Raw genomic sequence first — 15,804 nt, forward strand, 5'->3', positions numbered from 1 at the left:
CTGAGTGGTACTCCATTCTTCTGAAATTCTTCCTGTATTTATTATTTTACTTATCAGGATATTCAGTTCTTTGTGAAGTCTCTCTCCTCCGTATTTTAAAAGTTCATTAGCTATTCAATCTTTTCCTGGTGCTTTTCTATTTTTCATCTGTTTTAAGTTGTTCGTTATACCTTCCTCTTTAATTTCTGTTTGCTTATCCGATTCCAATCCTGGTTTTCCAGTTCTTCATGATTAGCTGTTTGATACAGGTTTTCTAGGTAAGTTGTCCATATATTTGTATCAATATGTTTTACTTCTATCAACTCCTTCTTCTCTGCTGTTTGACCTCTTATCATTCTCCACATTTCCTTTTGCATTCCGTATAAGTCGTGCTCCATCTTATTTGAAAATTCTTACCAATGTTCTGTTTTCTTCCTTCTTACTATTGAGTTTAACTCATTTCAAACTCTTTTATATTCTTCATATGTTTGTCTCGTTCTTTTGAATTTGTATTCTAGCAAGATTTTCTTTTTTTCTTGGCATTTTATTTTTATTTCTTCACAGATCCATGGGGTGTTCTCCTTTTCTTTCGTATATGTTTACTTATCTTACGTTCTCCAAGTGCGTCCGTTGCTGCCATTTTGATATTATCTCTAATCTTCCTCCAACTTTCTTCTATATCTTCATCTGGTGCTATGTAGTTTTCGTTCAGTACTTTTTGCAGTCTTGTCTGGTATAGATCTCGTGTTGACAAGTCTTGTAGCTATTCTACCTTTATTCTTGTCTTACATTCAATAGGGTCTTTTTTCCTGTTTTTTTGTAGATGTATTCTGATTTTTCCAAGTACTAGGTTGTGATCACTTCCAATATTAGCTGCACTGAAACATCTTATATCTAGTACTTGAGAATAATGGATGTTTCTGTTTGTCAATATATAATCAATATCGGATCTGTGTGCTCTTGTATTTTTGAATGTATATTTGTGTTGATCTTTGTGTCTGAAGAACGTATTGTTTATTTGAAATTCGTTCTGAGAGCAAAAGTCAATAAGTAGTTCCTAAAGAGTTTACAATAAATTATTCAGAATTGATTAACTTCTTGGGAATAAAACTGGATAATCGTCTATCTTGGTAAGACAATATACACTCACTCCGACTGTCAGCTCAAACGGGCTAAACTTAATGAAAAATATCTCTCACTGTTCTCTCTACTGTTCACTGAAATTTGGGTTTCAACCTGAGATACAATAAGCTAAAGTGTTACGTTTGGCTTGTTCTCTTGTATGGAATGAAAGCATGGAAAATAAAGGCCAGCTCCACTAACAAACTTGAAGTCTTTGAAATGAGGTGCCTGCACCGAAAGCTTAGAATATCATGGACATACTTAGGGACATATTGCGAGGAGAACGATATACTTCTCGGCAACTGGAACTCGAAGGAAACATAGAGGGTAAGAGAGGTCTAGAAAAAGATGTCATGGCTGGGTAATATTCGCCAAATGATATTAATGAAATTACTCTTAATAGAATAATGTAATCGTGACTATCTAATATCTCGCCTGACAATACAATGCACGGACGGCACCTTTAAGAAGTAAAGTTATTAATAAATAATTCAATAATTATACTTAGTCACTATTTTCCCCCTAACTCAGAAAATATCGACCGCACGAACAAACTTGGAAGAAATTGTAGGAAATCGCGATTGCAACAATTTACGAGTCCTTACCATTTTTCTCTCAAAGAGTTTAAAGTGGCCGAGCGGGTTACTAAGTCAATTTCATTTAAGTAAATACAGTTGCAATATCTCCAAACAAAATATACAATCATCAGAAGAGACTGTAGTTAACGAAAATAACTACCTTATTTTTTATTGAGATTATGAGGCAAATAAGAAATGTACAATATCTAAAATCACCCAGAGAGTATTTTTCTCGTTAAATAAATTTTTTATTAAATAAATAATATTTTTATATATATTATATAAAATTATTAAATACACTTTAGAATATTTAATGATTTGTTTCAAGAATTCAAATTAAAAGGCAAATTACAACTACAATTATTCTTGCTAATTTAAAAACGAGTTTAGAAAGTAATAAATACATAGGTACACTCCAATAATTATTTTAAAGATTGATATTGTTATCGTTGAATGAGAACTCAAATTTAAATGCATCAAAAGAAATAAATAATTTTATTATAATCCGATCGACCCGACCGACCCCAAATTCCGATAACCAAAGCTAACTGAATACGTCTCATCGTTATCTCAGGTAAATTCAATCTCGTACCTAGAAAGCTGCTAACGCCATCTATTTCTAAAACCACTGGTGTCGTACATAAACGCTCATTTAGTTTCGTATCTTCCAGTATATTTATCAGTCAACGGCAATATTATGTTATGTTCGTTATATTCCATCCATCCAATGGCACTACAGCCCAAATCGAGCCTTGGCCTCCTTCAATAAGCTTCTCCAATCATTTCGATTTACCGCTGTTCTTTTCCATGAACGCGTTCCCAGGAAGTTCCTGGCATTCTCATCGACCTCGTCTTCCCATCTCTTTTTAGGTCTTCCAACCGGTCTTCTTCCCTGCATTCTTGCATTCAGCAATTTTCTGGGGATTCTATTCTCATGCATGCGGACCACGTGCCCTGCCCACCGTAATCTCTGCAGTTTAGTGTGTTGTGCTAGAGTTGGTTCGCTATATTGCTCGTATATTTCTTAGTCCAGAAAGCCACTGCGCATCCGCTAGGAAAATATTCTAATTCGGATTTTTTGCACAATCTTACTCAAACAGGACCCCTTTTAACAAATTTGCATGTTGCCAGGACCAAAAAATGGTCAAAAATTTTTTAAAAGTTTTTTTTTTGTTTTTTTCCTAAAATTATTTTTTTTGCATGAAACAAATTTTTTTTAGGTTTTTTGGATCATTCCAAACAGAAAAGGTCGTTAGTGACTTTTCTCTAAAGTTGATAGTTTTTGACATGTAAGCGATTAAAAATTGAAAAATTGCGAAATCGGCCATTTTTAACCCTCAAAAACTATGTGAAAAACTGAAAATTTGAATGTTGCCAAGGTAGGTAGATATTATCTAAACATCGATTAATGAAATCCAGAAGAGCTTTTTGCAATACAATATTCAAAACTCCTTTGCTTTTTAATTGCCAATCAAGCATGCGCGACACTATTTTCCACCGTTGCATGTGTATGCAGTATGGTGCAAATGAAAGGAATAAATTCGTTATTTCATAAACCGGCGACTTTAAGGAAAAAACCCGAAACAGGTCGATTTTTATTTTTAAATTATGATATTGTGACATATATGGTATACTAGTGACGTCATCCATCTGGGCGTGATGACGTAATCGATGATTTTTTTAAATGAGAATAGGGGTTGTGTGCTAGCTCATTTGAAAGGTTCCTCAATTCTCTATTCAGTAATGTAAACATTTACATAATTATTTATACATGGTGTCCAATAATTTAATTTTTTTGTCTATTTGCCAAATGATTTAATTTAATAAAAATTTTTTGGACACCCTGTATAAATAATTGTGTACATGTTTTTACTACTGAATAGAGAATTGAAGAACCTTTCAAATAAGCCAGCACACGACCGTATTCTCATTTAAAAAAATCATCGATTACGTCATAACGCCCAGATGGATGACGTCACTAGTATACTATATATGCCACAATATCATAACTTAAAAATAAAAACTGACTTGTTTTGGGATTTTTCCTTAAAGTCACCGGTTTACGAAATAACGAATTTATTCCTTTCATTTGCACCATACTGTATACACATGCAACGGTGCAAAATAGTGTCGCGCACGCTTGATTGGCAATTAAAAAATTCATAGTTAACCAAACAGTAAACACGTATTATTTGTGGCTCACATTGAACATTCATTTACTTGAGTTATACAAGTCAGTTTTTAGTGAAATTTTCACAAAGTGTTCATTATTACAAGATACACAACCGTGAGTACCTATTTTTATTGGTTATCCTATGTGAATCCCGATATATGCAATAATTAATTATATTGCCGTTTATATCAGCACACAAGCAAAAAAACTGGTCTAATTTATCATTTGTCGACTATCGAATATCTACCTACAAAGTATAATTGCCATTTAATTGACTTTTAATTTTGGTGTAAATTGTAAATTGGACGAAGAATTAATTATGCCTGTGTGTATAAACTGTAAACAATCTACCAATAACACACAATTTATAAAATGTTCGGGATGTATGAATTCTTTGCATACTTCTTGCATTGGCTTACAGGGCGATGATGCTATTCGGATCACACGAATGCGTAGTAAAAATGTAAAAGTACTATGTAATACTTGTAGTAATGGAGAGGACAAGCTCGATCAATTGAAGCAATTTTTAACCAATCTTGTGGAAACGAAATTGCAAGAGTTGGAAAGAAAGATCGCTAATATTAACACTACTATACATTCCGAACATCAGGAAGATATAATTGAAGAAGCCATGGACCGTATTAATCGATCACATAATATCATTTTGTATAAAGTCCCAGAAACTAATTCTGCTGTGGAAGACAATAATAAAGTAAACGAGATTCTAATTACAGTACACGGTGATAATGTAAATCCGATTTCTTCAAGACATGTGCACAGAATTGGTAAACGTTCAAATAAGGCTCGTCCAATCAAAGTGACCTTTTCCACACCCGCACAGGCTAAGTCCTTTTTGCGTGCCAAGAATAAATTAGCCACATCTACTTTCTCTACCATTTCAATCTCTGATGATAAAACACCTCGGCAGAGAGAATATATGAATAAACTTCGGACAGAACTGAAACGGCGAACAGATCATGGAGAACAGAATTTGACGATTAAGTATGTAAGGGGCAGACCTACTCTAGTCAGTAAAACTGATGGCTCTTTAAACTAAACGTGTCCAGCAGTTCCAAATCAAGTAAATCCCAACACGTTGAACTTACATGTTATTATCAAAATGTACGTGGTCTAAATAGCAAAGTTGCATTATTTAATGCTAACATTAGTGATTGTGAATTCGACATCATAGCATTAAGTGAAACGTGGTTGCACGGTGATGTTTCGAGCATGGAACTCTTTCCGAATAATTATGTAGTATATAGAAAGGACCGAAAATTCCATGTGGTGGATAAGGTGAAGGGTGGGGGTGTAGTGCTTGCGGTAAAAGACTTCATAAAATCCGAAATATTGGATATTACGGCTTTCGATGCTCAATTTCCATTAATTGATCTAATCATTGTCAAGTGCCAGATTGGTTACAAACATTTTTATACAGTTGTTGTTTATTTACCGGATAGGTTAAGTTTAGTTGACTTTGAATATTTTTTCGATTGCTTAGGGCAACTTGATTATTTATATAATAACTCCATATTACTAGGCGATTTTAATGTTCCAAAGTTCATTGATAATGATATGTCTGATTTCCAAACTTCTGTAGTTTTAAGTTTTACGGGCTCTACTGGACTTAGACAATTTAACAATGTTGTTAATCATTTGGGTAGACTGCTAGATTTAGTCTTATCGCATTTCAGTTGTGAAGTGAAGCATGATGACTCACCGTTGCTCTATGAAGACTCTCATCACCCAGCTCTTCAAATTACATTTACGGATATATTTGTGAAAGAGCCTATATTTAGGTATGGTTCTGAGCAAATAACTTATAACTTTATAAAAGCAAATTTTCCTGCTTTATATCGAGAACTGTACGAAACGGATTGGAATTTTCTGGATACTACTAGTGACGTTAACGTAATTTTAAGTAATTTTTATGATAAAATGTTTTCTTTGTTTAATACGTATATTCCAGTTTATAAAAATTTTAGTCATAAATATCCACCCTGGTTTGATGCTGACATCATTCAGAACATCAAATTAAAAGCAAAGTTTCGAAAAAAATTTAAAAGATTCAAAAATCATTGTGATTTGCTTGAGTTTCAACGGTTAAGACACCTTGCCAAATCAAAAATCAGTTTGGCATACAATGTGTATGTCGATAACATCCAAATATCTCTATCCATCAATCCCAAGAAGTTTTGGTCGTATGTTAATGCGAAAAATAATAGTTCAAGAATTCCTGGTGTAATGAAATATAATGGCATTACTACCTCCGAACCACAAAATATTGTGAATGTTTTTGCAGAATTTTTCAATAGTGTTTTTCTGTCATCTGATATTAATTTTAAAGCTAACTCTTCATCAGTTAACACAGAATACTTAAATTTTTATCCTATTGTAGAATCTGAGATAATTTCTGCTAGTAAGAAATTGAAAGACAAAATGACGTGTGGACCTGACAATATACCATCTTTTCTGGTTAAGGATTGCATAGGTGCCTTAACTGTGCCACTATTAAAAATTTTTAATTTATGTCTTCTGAATAAAGAATATCCAAGTCTCTGGAAGGAGTCAAAAGTGTGCCCAGTATTCAAAACTGGTGAAAGGGATCAGGTAGAAAACTATAGACCAATTTCCATAATTTGCAATCTGTCGAAGGTTTTTGAAATAATTTTGTATAATCGTATTTATTCAAGAACTCGTAATCAGCTGTCTCAATACCAACATGGTTTTGTCTCCAGTCGGTCCACTGTAACAAACTTATTAGTGGTCACACAATATATTTCAGAGGCCCTAGATAATAGAAGTCAAGTTGACGTCGTCTATACCGATTTTTCGAAGGCGTTCGATAGAATTCACCACGGAGTATTGCTTTCTAAATTATACCACTTTGGTCTTTCTGAGGATGCTGTTACTTTTATGAGGTCTTACTTGTCAAATAGAACGCAGTTTGTTTCTTACAATGGTTACAAATCGGCAAAGTACCTTGCTTCTTCAGGGGTTCCACAAGGTTCTAATCTAGGTCCATTATTGTTCTTGTTATTTATTAACGATCTGTGTGAATATATTTCTGCACCATGTTTATGTTATGCTGATGACTTAAAGATTTATTCATTGATAAGTGACCTTAACGATTGTCATTTTCTGCAGAGTCAACTGAATCTCGTACATGAATGGTGTAAGGAAAATCATCTGAATCTTAATGCCAATAAGTGCAAGGTGGTTAGTTATTCCAGGAAACAGTCTACTATATACCATCCTTACATTATTGATGGCAATGAACTGGAACGTTTGACTAAAATTAAAGACCTTGGAGTTATATTTGATCACAAACTCACTTTTGTTGAACATGTTAATATAAAGGTTAGAGAAGCACTTAAATCTTATGGATTTATAATTAGAAATAGTCGAAATCTCACTAATACTAAGGTCATTAAATTACTGTTTTACACTTTTGTACGCTGTAAACTGGAATATGCCTCTATCATTTGGTCACCGTTTTATGATGTACACATCCAAATTATAGAACGGGTTCAGCGTAAATTTTTAAAATTTTTGTCTTATAAAATTAATGGTATATATCCTACGAGGGGTATCTGCAATAATGAGTTATGTAGCGGTTTGGACGTAATTTCATTAGAATCTAGACGAATTAATGCCTCCCTGGTATTCCTGTACAAGCTACTACATAATCTCATTGACAGCCCTGATATCCTTCGACAAATAAATTTTAACGTTCCGTCTTATCCAGTAAGAAATTCGATTACGTTCAGAAATACACAAGCTAGAACTAACCTTATGTTAAATTCTCCTCTATTCGTCATGTGCAGCTATTATAATGCCTTAAGTATTTACTGCGATATATTTAACTGCAGTTTAAAGCAACTGATTTCTACGGCCAAGATCTACCTAGGTGATTAATAATTTATTTCTTTAGGTTCAAATTTAGTTTTGTAAAATTTTTGTTATATTATCAATACCTATGAATTACTAATATTTTATTTAATTTTTTATTTGTGTAATATTTTGTCCTGTAAATGGATTCTGTTGGACAATAAACGCTATTATTATTATTATTATTATTATTAATTAAAAAACAAAGGGGTTTTTGATATTGTATTGCAAAAACTCTTCGGGATTTCATTAATCGATGTTTAAAGAATATCTATCTATCTTGGCAACATTCAAATTTTCAGTTTTTCATATAGTTTTTGAGGGTTAAAAATGGCCGAGTTCGCAATTTTTCAATTTTTAATCGCTTATGTGTCAAAAACTATCAACTTTAGAGAAGAGTCACTACAGACCTTTTCTGTTTGGAATGATCCAAAAAACCTAAAAAAATTTTGTTCCATGCAAAAAAAAATAATTTCAGGAAAAAAACAAAAAAAAACGTTTAAAAAATGTTTGACAAACTTTTGGTCCTGGCAACATGCAAATTTGTTAAAAGGGGTCCTTTTTGAGTAATATTGTGCAAAAAATCCGAATTAGAATATTTTTCCTAGCGGATGCGCAGTGGCTTTCTGGACTATCTCTATTATACCTAATTCGCCAGTTGTTATTTTCCCTTATTGGGCCCAGTATCCTACGTAATACTTTTCTTTCAAACACATCTAATGCATTGGCAGATTTCTGTGTTACCACCCATGTTTCGCAGCCATAACTTACTATGGGCCTGATTATTGTTTTATATACCCGGAGTTTTGTTTTCCGGTGTACGTCTCGCGATTTGAATATGTGCCCATCTCGAAATAGGCTTTGTTTGCTAGCAAAAGCCTTCTATTTATTTCCGGTTCTTCTTCACTGCTTGCAACCAGATCCATTCCTAGGTACGTGAATCTATTCACATGTTCTATATCGTCAATAAAGTGTTGTTGTGCCGGTCTATTTGATCTGGTTTTTATGAGTAGTTTTGTTTTATTTGTGTTTATTGCTAGCCCTACTGCTTCTGCACTCTGTTTCAACTCAATGTAGGTTTCTTCCGCTGCATTTATTGTTCTGCTCATTATGTTTATATCATCCGCGTATGCTGCTAATTGGGTAGATTTGTTTGTAAGTATGTTATTTCCGCTTACCGTCAACCGTCTAATTACATATTCAAGAACAATATTAAAAAGCGTTGGAGCCAGTCCGTCGCCTTGTTTCAGTCCTTGCGTTATCGTAAACGTATCAGTGATCTGTCCTTGAATACATACTTGTGTTTCTGTTTCTGTCATTGTCATTTGAAGTAGTCGTATTAATTTTGATGGTATGCCAAATTCTTCCAATATATTAGGTAGAATTGTTCTATCTATTGAATCATAGGCTTGTTTAAAATCTACAAAGAGATTGTAAACGTCCATGTCATATTCCCATGCTTTGGCTAGTATTTGTTTAACTGTAAATAGTTGGTCAATGGTAGATCTATTTTGCCTAAACCCTGCTTGATATTCCCCGATGATTTTTTCCGTGAGAGGTTGAAGTCTTCGATTAAGGATGTTTGTGAATATTTTGTATCCCGAACAAAGTAAAGAGATGCCTCTATAATTCTGACACAGCAGTTTGTCTCCTTTTTTATGAATAGGGCAGATTATACTTTTCTTCCATTGTTGGGGGATTTCTTCTTCTATCCATATCTCTCGTATTAGCTGATACATCTGTTGTGTCAAATTCCTTCCTCCTTGCTTGAGTAGTTCTGCCGGTATTTTATCTATTCCCGGTGCTTTATGGCTTTTTTGTATGTGGATTGCCGTTTGGACCTCCTCTAGCTTTGGGGGTCTAGTTAATTCATTTTCTTCTCCATCTTCCCCCAGCTCTTGTTGCTGTACCTCCTGCCGTGCCTGCTGCTGTCTCTGTTGTTGTAAAGGTGGTTGTGCCCCTTTGTTTAATACTTCCTTAAAATATGTCATCCAGGTTATCTTAATTTCGTCCATATCGCTAATGATTTCACCCTTCTTATTTTTGCAGAGGCTAGTCTTCGGGTTGTATCCCTGTCTTAAATGTTTAATAAGTTGGTATGCACTACGTGTTTCGTTTTCCTTAAACTCCCTCTCTATGTTTAGTATCCGTTGGTTTTCGTAGTTTCTCTTTTTCTGCCTGCACAGTTTATCTGCTCTTCGTCTTTTGTTCTCAAATTCTGTTTTTCTCTCTCTAGTACGTCTGAGTATGTAATTCTTATGTGCTTCATTTCTTTCCTGTATAGCTTGTTTGCATTCTTCATCGAACAATGTTTCTTCTCTCCGTTGTGTCTTTGTTCCTATGACTTCTTTCGCTGTGTTTAGTATGATACTGCTTATGGTGTTTCATTGATTTTCTATTGTGGAGTCTGCTGTGTTTTATTCTAGTAATTTTTCATCCACTGTTCTCTCAAATCTTTCTTGTACCTCAGGGAATTTTAGGTTATCTAAGTTTAGTTTTTCTTGTTTTGGATTTTAGATCCAGACCTATTACATTTACAAATTACTTAATATGCTCCGTAAGCAGTCCTTAACCAAAATATAGTAAATTTTTACTAAAAATTGGTGTGAACTTATTTTTCCAATTAATACTTCACATTAGTTTCCATTTTTTTAATACTCAATACCTGGACTACAAAAATAGTAAAACAGCTCTATAACCATAAAAAATAACGACTTACCTTGTCCAAGATCTCGGAACGCTGTAAAGTTTGCCTGGAAGAGGGTTTTCTTGCCTTTTGATTCCGAGAAGAATCTGACGAACATACGATTTTGCCCTGGCTTTGAGTTGACAGTGTCTGCTATCGAGCCGCAAAACTCTTTGTCGTTGGACGCCATATCGGTTTTTCCGGAAAATACTTGAACGAAATTGCTGGTGCAGTCGTTAGGTTTTTCTAAATTAAACTCGGCAAATTGAAGGTACACCTAAAATGTTAAAGTTTATTTAAGCGCTGCTTAAAATAGCCCAAAAATCCATATTAAGGCATAAAGAGACTGGTAAACAATAATATATAAATATATTTATTAAAATTAGTTTCCAGAACTACTAAAAAATTTATTCAAAATCTATATATATTTTTAAACAATATTGTGATAAATATACTTCAGAAAAATATTTTGAATTATAAATTGTTTAACCTTCCGATGACCAACCTTTTTTGTTACACGGATGACCAATGGGGGGGGGGAATGGCCCAGGTCAAAAATGCCAATTAACAAAAAAATGAAGTTTTTTTTTTATTTTTTTTTTTATTTTTTTTTTATGGCATGGACTTTATGTCATTCAGCCAGTCACAACATGAGTATTAGTGTCATGTGTAGTGTGTATGTTGAGTAAGTGTCTTGTTACTTTGCAAAGTCGACGTCATTAGCGTAAAACTACTTGGAATTACACATAATAGACGGTATTTTATTAAACATCAACTTCAGAATATATCAGACTTTTTTTTATTTCAAAATATGAGCATATCTAGAATGATGTTAAAGTCAAATAAAAAAATAATGAGTTAAAAATTGAAAATACTTTTGAATTTATTAAAGAAAAACATGTGCTGGGGTCACAATTTCCCCCGCTTGGCCATCCGAAGGTTAAGAAAAAGTCTAAGTTTTAAATCTAATTGCACATAAAATAAATAAAAATATTACTCTACATCCAACCAGATAGAAAAAAAGGGGAACTTCCCTGGTTACACCTTCGAGGCTTCTAAAATTTGCAAGCCATAACGGATGCGGAGACTAAAGAAGATGAGGGAATTTCACAATTTATAATTCACGTCCCATCTGCTCAGCGCGTTAAGGTTCCAACGAGAATGTTTCCCTTCGTACTTCAATCAGAGTAAACATGTAAATCAAACATGACCAACCATTTTCAATTTCGTTACAACACGAAACTACAGCCGCATTATATTCTAGTTCAATCAGAGGCTGCAGCAAGCACCTCTACCGGTTTCGAAACTTATTACTCTCTCATCAGGAGGCACATATGCTGCTCTCTCTGACCCAACCTGGACAAACCACGGCGTGCAGTTGCGGATTGCAATCAACGAAATGGCAGAGATTCCCTAGCGGCAACTGCTAGTAAAAGACTACGTTTTCAATCTAATAGCACATAAAAGATAGTACTATTTCTTGGTCTACCTGTTGTCAAGGACGCTCTCAGGTAGACCTAGAAATGGTACTATCGGGGGATGAACAGGTAGACCTAGAAATAATACTATCGGGGGATGGAGGAAGACACATTTTATTCAAAACGAAACCGTAGATTTTTTTATTTATTTTACTAATGCCATACTCTGTATAGAGTACACAGACTCGTTTCGTACGGGTTCTCTGAACTGCAAAGTGGAATGTTTTCCTAGCGCTGCCTGTTGGTATGGTTATACCTGGGTAAAGAGAGAACTTGAATCGAGTCGAAATTCATTTCACTTATTCCCCGTTAGAGGGCGTTCTAACCATACTGCGATATAAATTGTTTTAATTTATATCGAGAAGTACGGTCGTAATGGTAAAAATCTGTCTTCTTCAGAGCCTCCTTGACAACAGGTATACCTAGAAATAGTACTATCGGGGGATGGAGGAAGACAGATTTTAATCAAAACGAAACCGTAGATTTTCTTATTTATTTTAATAAAAATATTACTCTACATCCCGCCAGATTGAAAACAATGGAAACCTTCTCTGGTTACACCTCCGAGGCTTCTTAAATTGTAAGCTATAGCGGATGGTGAGACTACAGAAGATGAGGGAATTTTACAATTTACTTTATCTTCTTTAGTCTTAGCATCCGTTATTGCTTGCAAATTTTAGAAGCCTCGGAAGTATAACCAGAGAAGGTTCCCATTGTTTTCAATCTGGTGGGATGTAGAGTAATATTTTTATTATTATTTTATGTGCTATTAGATTGAAAACTTAGTCTTTCGCTAGCAGTTGCCGCTAGGGCATCCCTGCCATTTCGTTCGTTGCAATGGGTAACTGCACGCCGGGGTTTGTCCTGGTTGGGTCAAAGAGAGCAGTATATGTGCCTCCTGATGAGAGACTAATAAGTGTAGAAACCAGTAGAGGTGCTTACTGCACTCTCTGATTAAACTTGAATATACTGCGGCTGTAGTTTCGTGTTGCAACCGAATTGAAAATGGTTACTCATTTTTGATTTACATGTTTACTCTGATTAGAGTACGAAGGGAACGATTCTCGTTGGAACTTTACCGCGCTCAGCAGATGGGACGTGAATTATAAATTGTAAAATTCCCTCATCTTCTTTAGTCTCAGCATCCGTTATGGCTTACAATTTAAGGAGCCTCGGAGGTGTAACCAGAGAAGGTTCCCATTGTTTCAATCTGGTAGGATGTAGAGTAATATTTTTATTATTATTTTATGTTCAATTAGATCGAAAACTTAGTCCTTTGCTAGCAGTTGCCGCTAGGGCATCCCTGCCATTTCGTTCATTGCAATCCGTAACTGCAGGCCGGGGTTTGTCCTGGTGGGTTTAGAGAGAGCAGCATATTATGTGCCTCCTGATGAGAGACTAATAAGTTTCGAAACCGGTAGAGGTTCTTGCTGCACTCTCTGATTGAACTAGAATATAATACGGCTGTAATTTCGTGTTGCAACGAAATTGAAAATGGTTATTTATTTTTGATTTTAAATTATTTGTGTACATTATTACGTTATGTTCTTCATGTAGTGCAAATCAAAATTATTGGGATATTAATATATTATTAGACTTAAGAGGATGGGTGCGTATTTTCGGCTGAAATGCTATTCAAATGGGGATTCATTTTTTTCGGATCCTGGAAAAACTAGTAAGTATTTTTGGAAAATTTAAACGCAGAATGAAAGATTACGTTCTTACCGAGGGACGAAAGTCCCTGAAAACTTCTATGATGTCTGTTTTAATAAATTATGGGGGTGAAAATCTAAGAGAAAATGTAGAGTGATTTTTAATTTCAAATATCTCATTTTAAAGAAACTTTCTATTTATTCTAAGGAACTTTCGGCCGTCGATAATAATTAAGTCTTTCATTCTGCGTTTAAATTGTTTAAAAATATTTATGAGTTTTTTCAGGATTCGAAAAAAATGGATGATATATCCATGGTGATATTTTCCAAATCGAACATTCGCTATCTTTGTCATAAAACGCACTGAGTCAAATAGAATATGATGACAAGACAGTGACAGTTTTAAATATTTGAAATGGCATCAGGAATATTTTGAGTTGTTGATTAAAATTTAATAATATTGATAGCGTATTTGATAAATAATTGATTTTAGACGCGAACTTAATAAAAAGTTATTTATTGCTTATTATTTATGGAAGATCCAAGCAGAGAATACATCAGGATCTATTCTGTGATCCAATTATTTTTTTTAAACATGTTCAAAATTGTAAGCGTTCCATAGTAATAATATATTATTAAAAAATTACTTTAACACTTTTCCTCTTTTCTCGATTGAGTATTAGTTTTTGTTGTACATATAAATTATTACAATCACTGAATATAGTGAAACTTGGATATTACGGCCTCGGTAGTTACGTCACCTCGGTTGTAATGTCAATTTTTAATAGGTCCGGCCAAAAACTATTCGATAACATTATTAAAACCCCGGTTTTAGCGGTAAAAATAAAGTAACCCTCGTCTATAGCGTCATAAAATTTTACTGTAGGTTGTTGTTTTTTCATTTTATGAAGAAGAAAGCGCAATGCGTTTGCACTTTGCGTCGCAAAGCTTTGCAATGCAAATATTTGCGACATTGCTCCTTCCAAGAATGTGAGAAAGGCCCATTGTCCCTTTGTGTACAGTTATGTGAGCTTTTGGCAGTTTATGATTTCTTATTATTTGTCAGTGCCATCATAAAGAGTCAAATTTTCTGCTGTAATAAAATAGTGCAAATAATGCTGTAATAAAATTTTGCCCGGTTAAAATTTCATTTTTTTCTACCTCTTTTATAACGTCACTCTGATATAGCGTCATTTTTTTACTGGACCCTTCAATGACGCTATAACCAAGTTCCACTGTACATAGTTAGTGAAAAAATTATCACATTTATTAACTGAATTAATAATTTGCAATTATACAAATAACAGTTATCCAAGAACATTCAAAAGCCATCTCTTTAAGAATTATGACAATGTCAAGTAGAATGACATTCTAGTAATATTAACATATCCATACCAGTGTGAATTTTACTACACGTAATTGGCCGTGTAAAGACCGAAAAATTAGGGATAGCCGTAAAATATTTGCGAATTATGTACCAATGGCCTTAATTCATATATTAGTTATTTCTGTAAAGGGAAAATTTATCCACGCCATACCTATATAGGTTAAATATTTCTACAGTTTTCGGTGTATTCTTTCACTCAACCAGTTCTTTCTCATTTTCCAGCCCCCCTTCTGCAGATATCTTCTTTCCCTTTCTTCGTCAACTTCAGCCCTGAAATATTTTCGGTATCTATCTCTCTATCTTCTACCTATATGGTTCCACTATGGTCTGCTCTTATGACCGTACCAGATATCTATAGTATCAAAAGAGAGGAATTGAGCTCTGGTGGAGTTCTTTTCATGTTACCGAGTCCTAGGTGGCTTTATGCTAGAGTATCTTCCAAAAATGTTTGTATATATCTGTACGTCGTAAGTAGTAGAGCTTTCTGCATGGAGATTTTCACTTAGATTTAGATGTTTTATATTGTCTGAGATGGTCTTCGGACTTACTCCAGTTGTGAAGAGAATAACAGATATCTTTTAAGTACTTTCCATTATCTACTTTTTTAGTATTTTTATTTCCAGATCTCTGTACTTGGCGCTTTTTGTGTTATATCCAACAAACCGAGTATTGCTGTTAGAGTTCACTACCTCAATTACTTTTACTTGTCTAGTTAATACATTAGCTGGTAGGTACATATGAGATCTGGTCTTTTATGTGCCACTGGTTAGTCTGTGAGCACATTGCGATACTAGTATAGCTTAAAGTTGTTATTTCTACGAGAAGATAGGTTTAGAGAAGTCCCAATTTATTAGCTAT

The 15,804-nt window shown here is 34.2% G+C and overlaps 1 protein-coding gene across 1 annotated transcript in view; it reads right to left on the minus strand.

The window, feature by feature from the left end:
- Positions 1–10,697, minus strand: part of LOC114333420 (uncharacterized) — a 206,975-nt gene extending 196,278 nt beyond the window's left edge. The window contains exon 1 of the mRNA XM_050649438.1: positions 10,463–10,697. Coding sequence (XP_050505395.1) covers positions 10,463–10,619 — 157 coding nt within the window. The 5' untranslated portion in view covers positions 10,620–10,697. The remainder of the gene's footprint in view (positions 1–10,462) is intronic.
- Between the last annotated feature and the right edge of the window lie 5,107 nt (positions 10,698–15,804).

The sequence above is a fragment of the Diabrotica virgifera genome, chromosome 4, assembly GCF_917563875.1.
Source record: "Diabrotica virgifera virgifera chromosome 4, PGI_DIABVI_V3a".
Taxonomy (NCBI): domain Eukaryota; kingdom Metazoa; phylum Arthropoda; class Insecta; order Coleoptera; family Chrysomelidae; genus Diabrotica; species Diabrotica virgifera.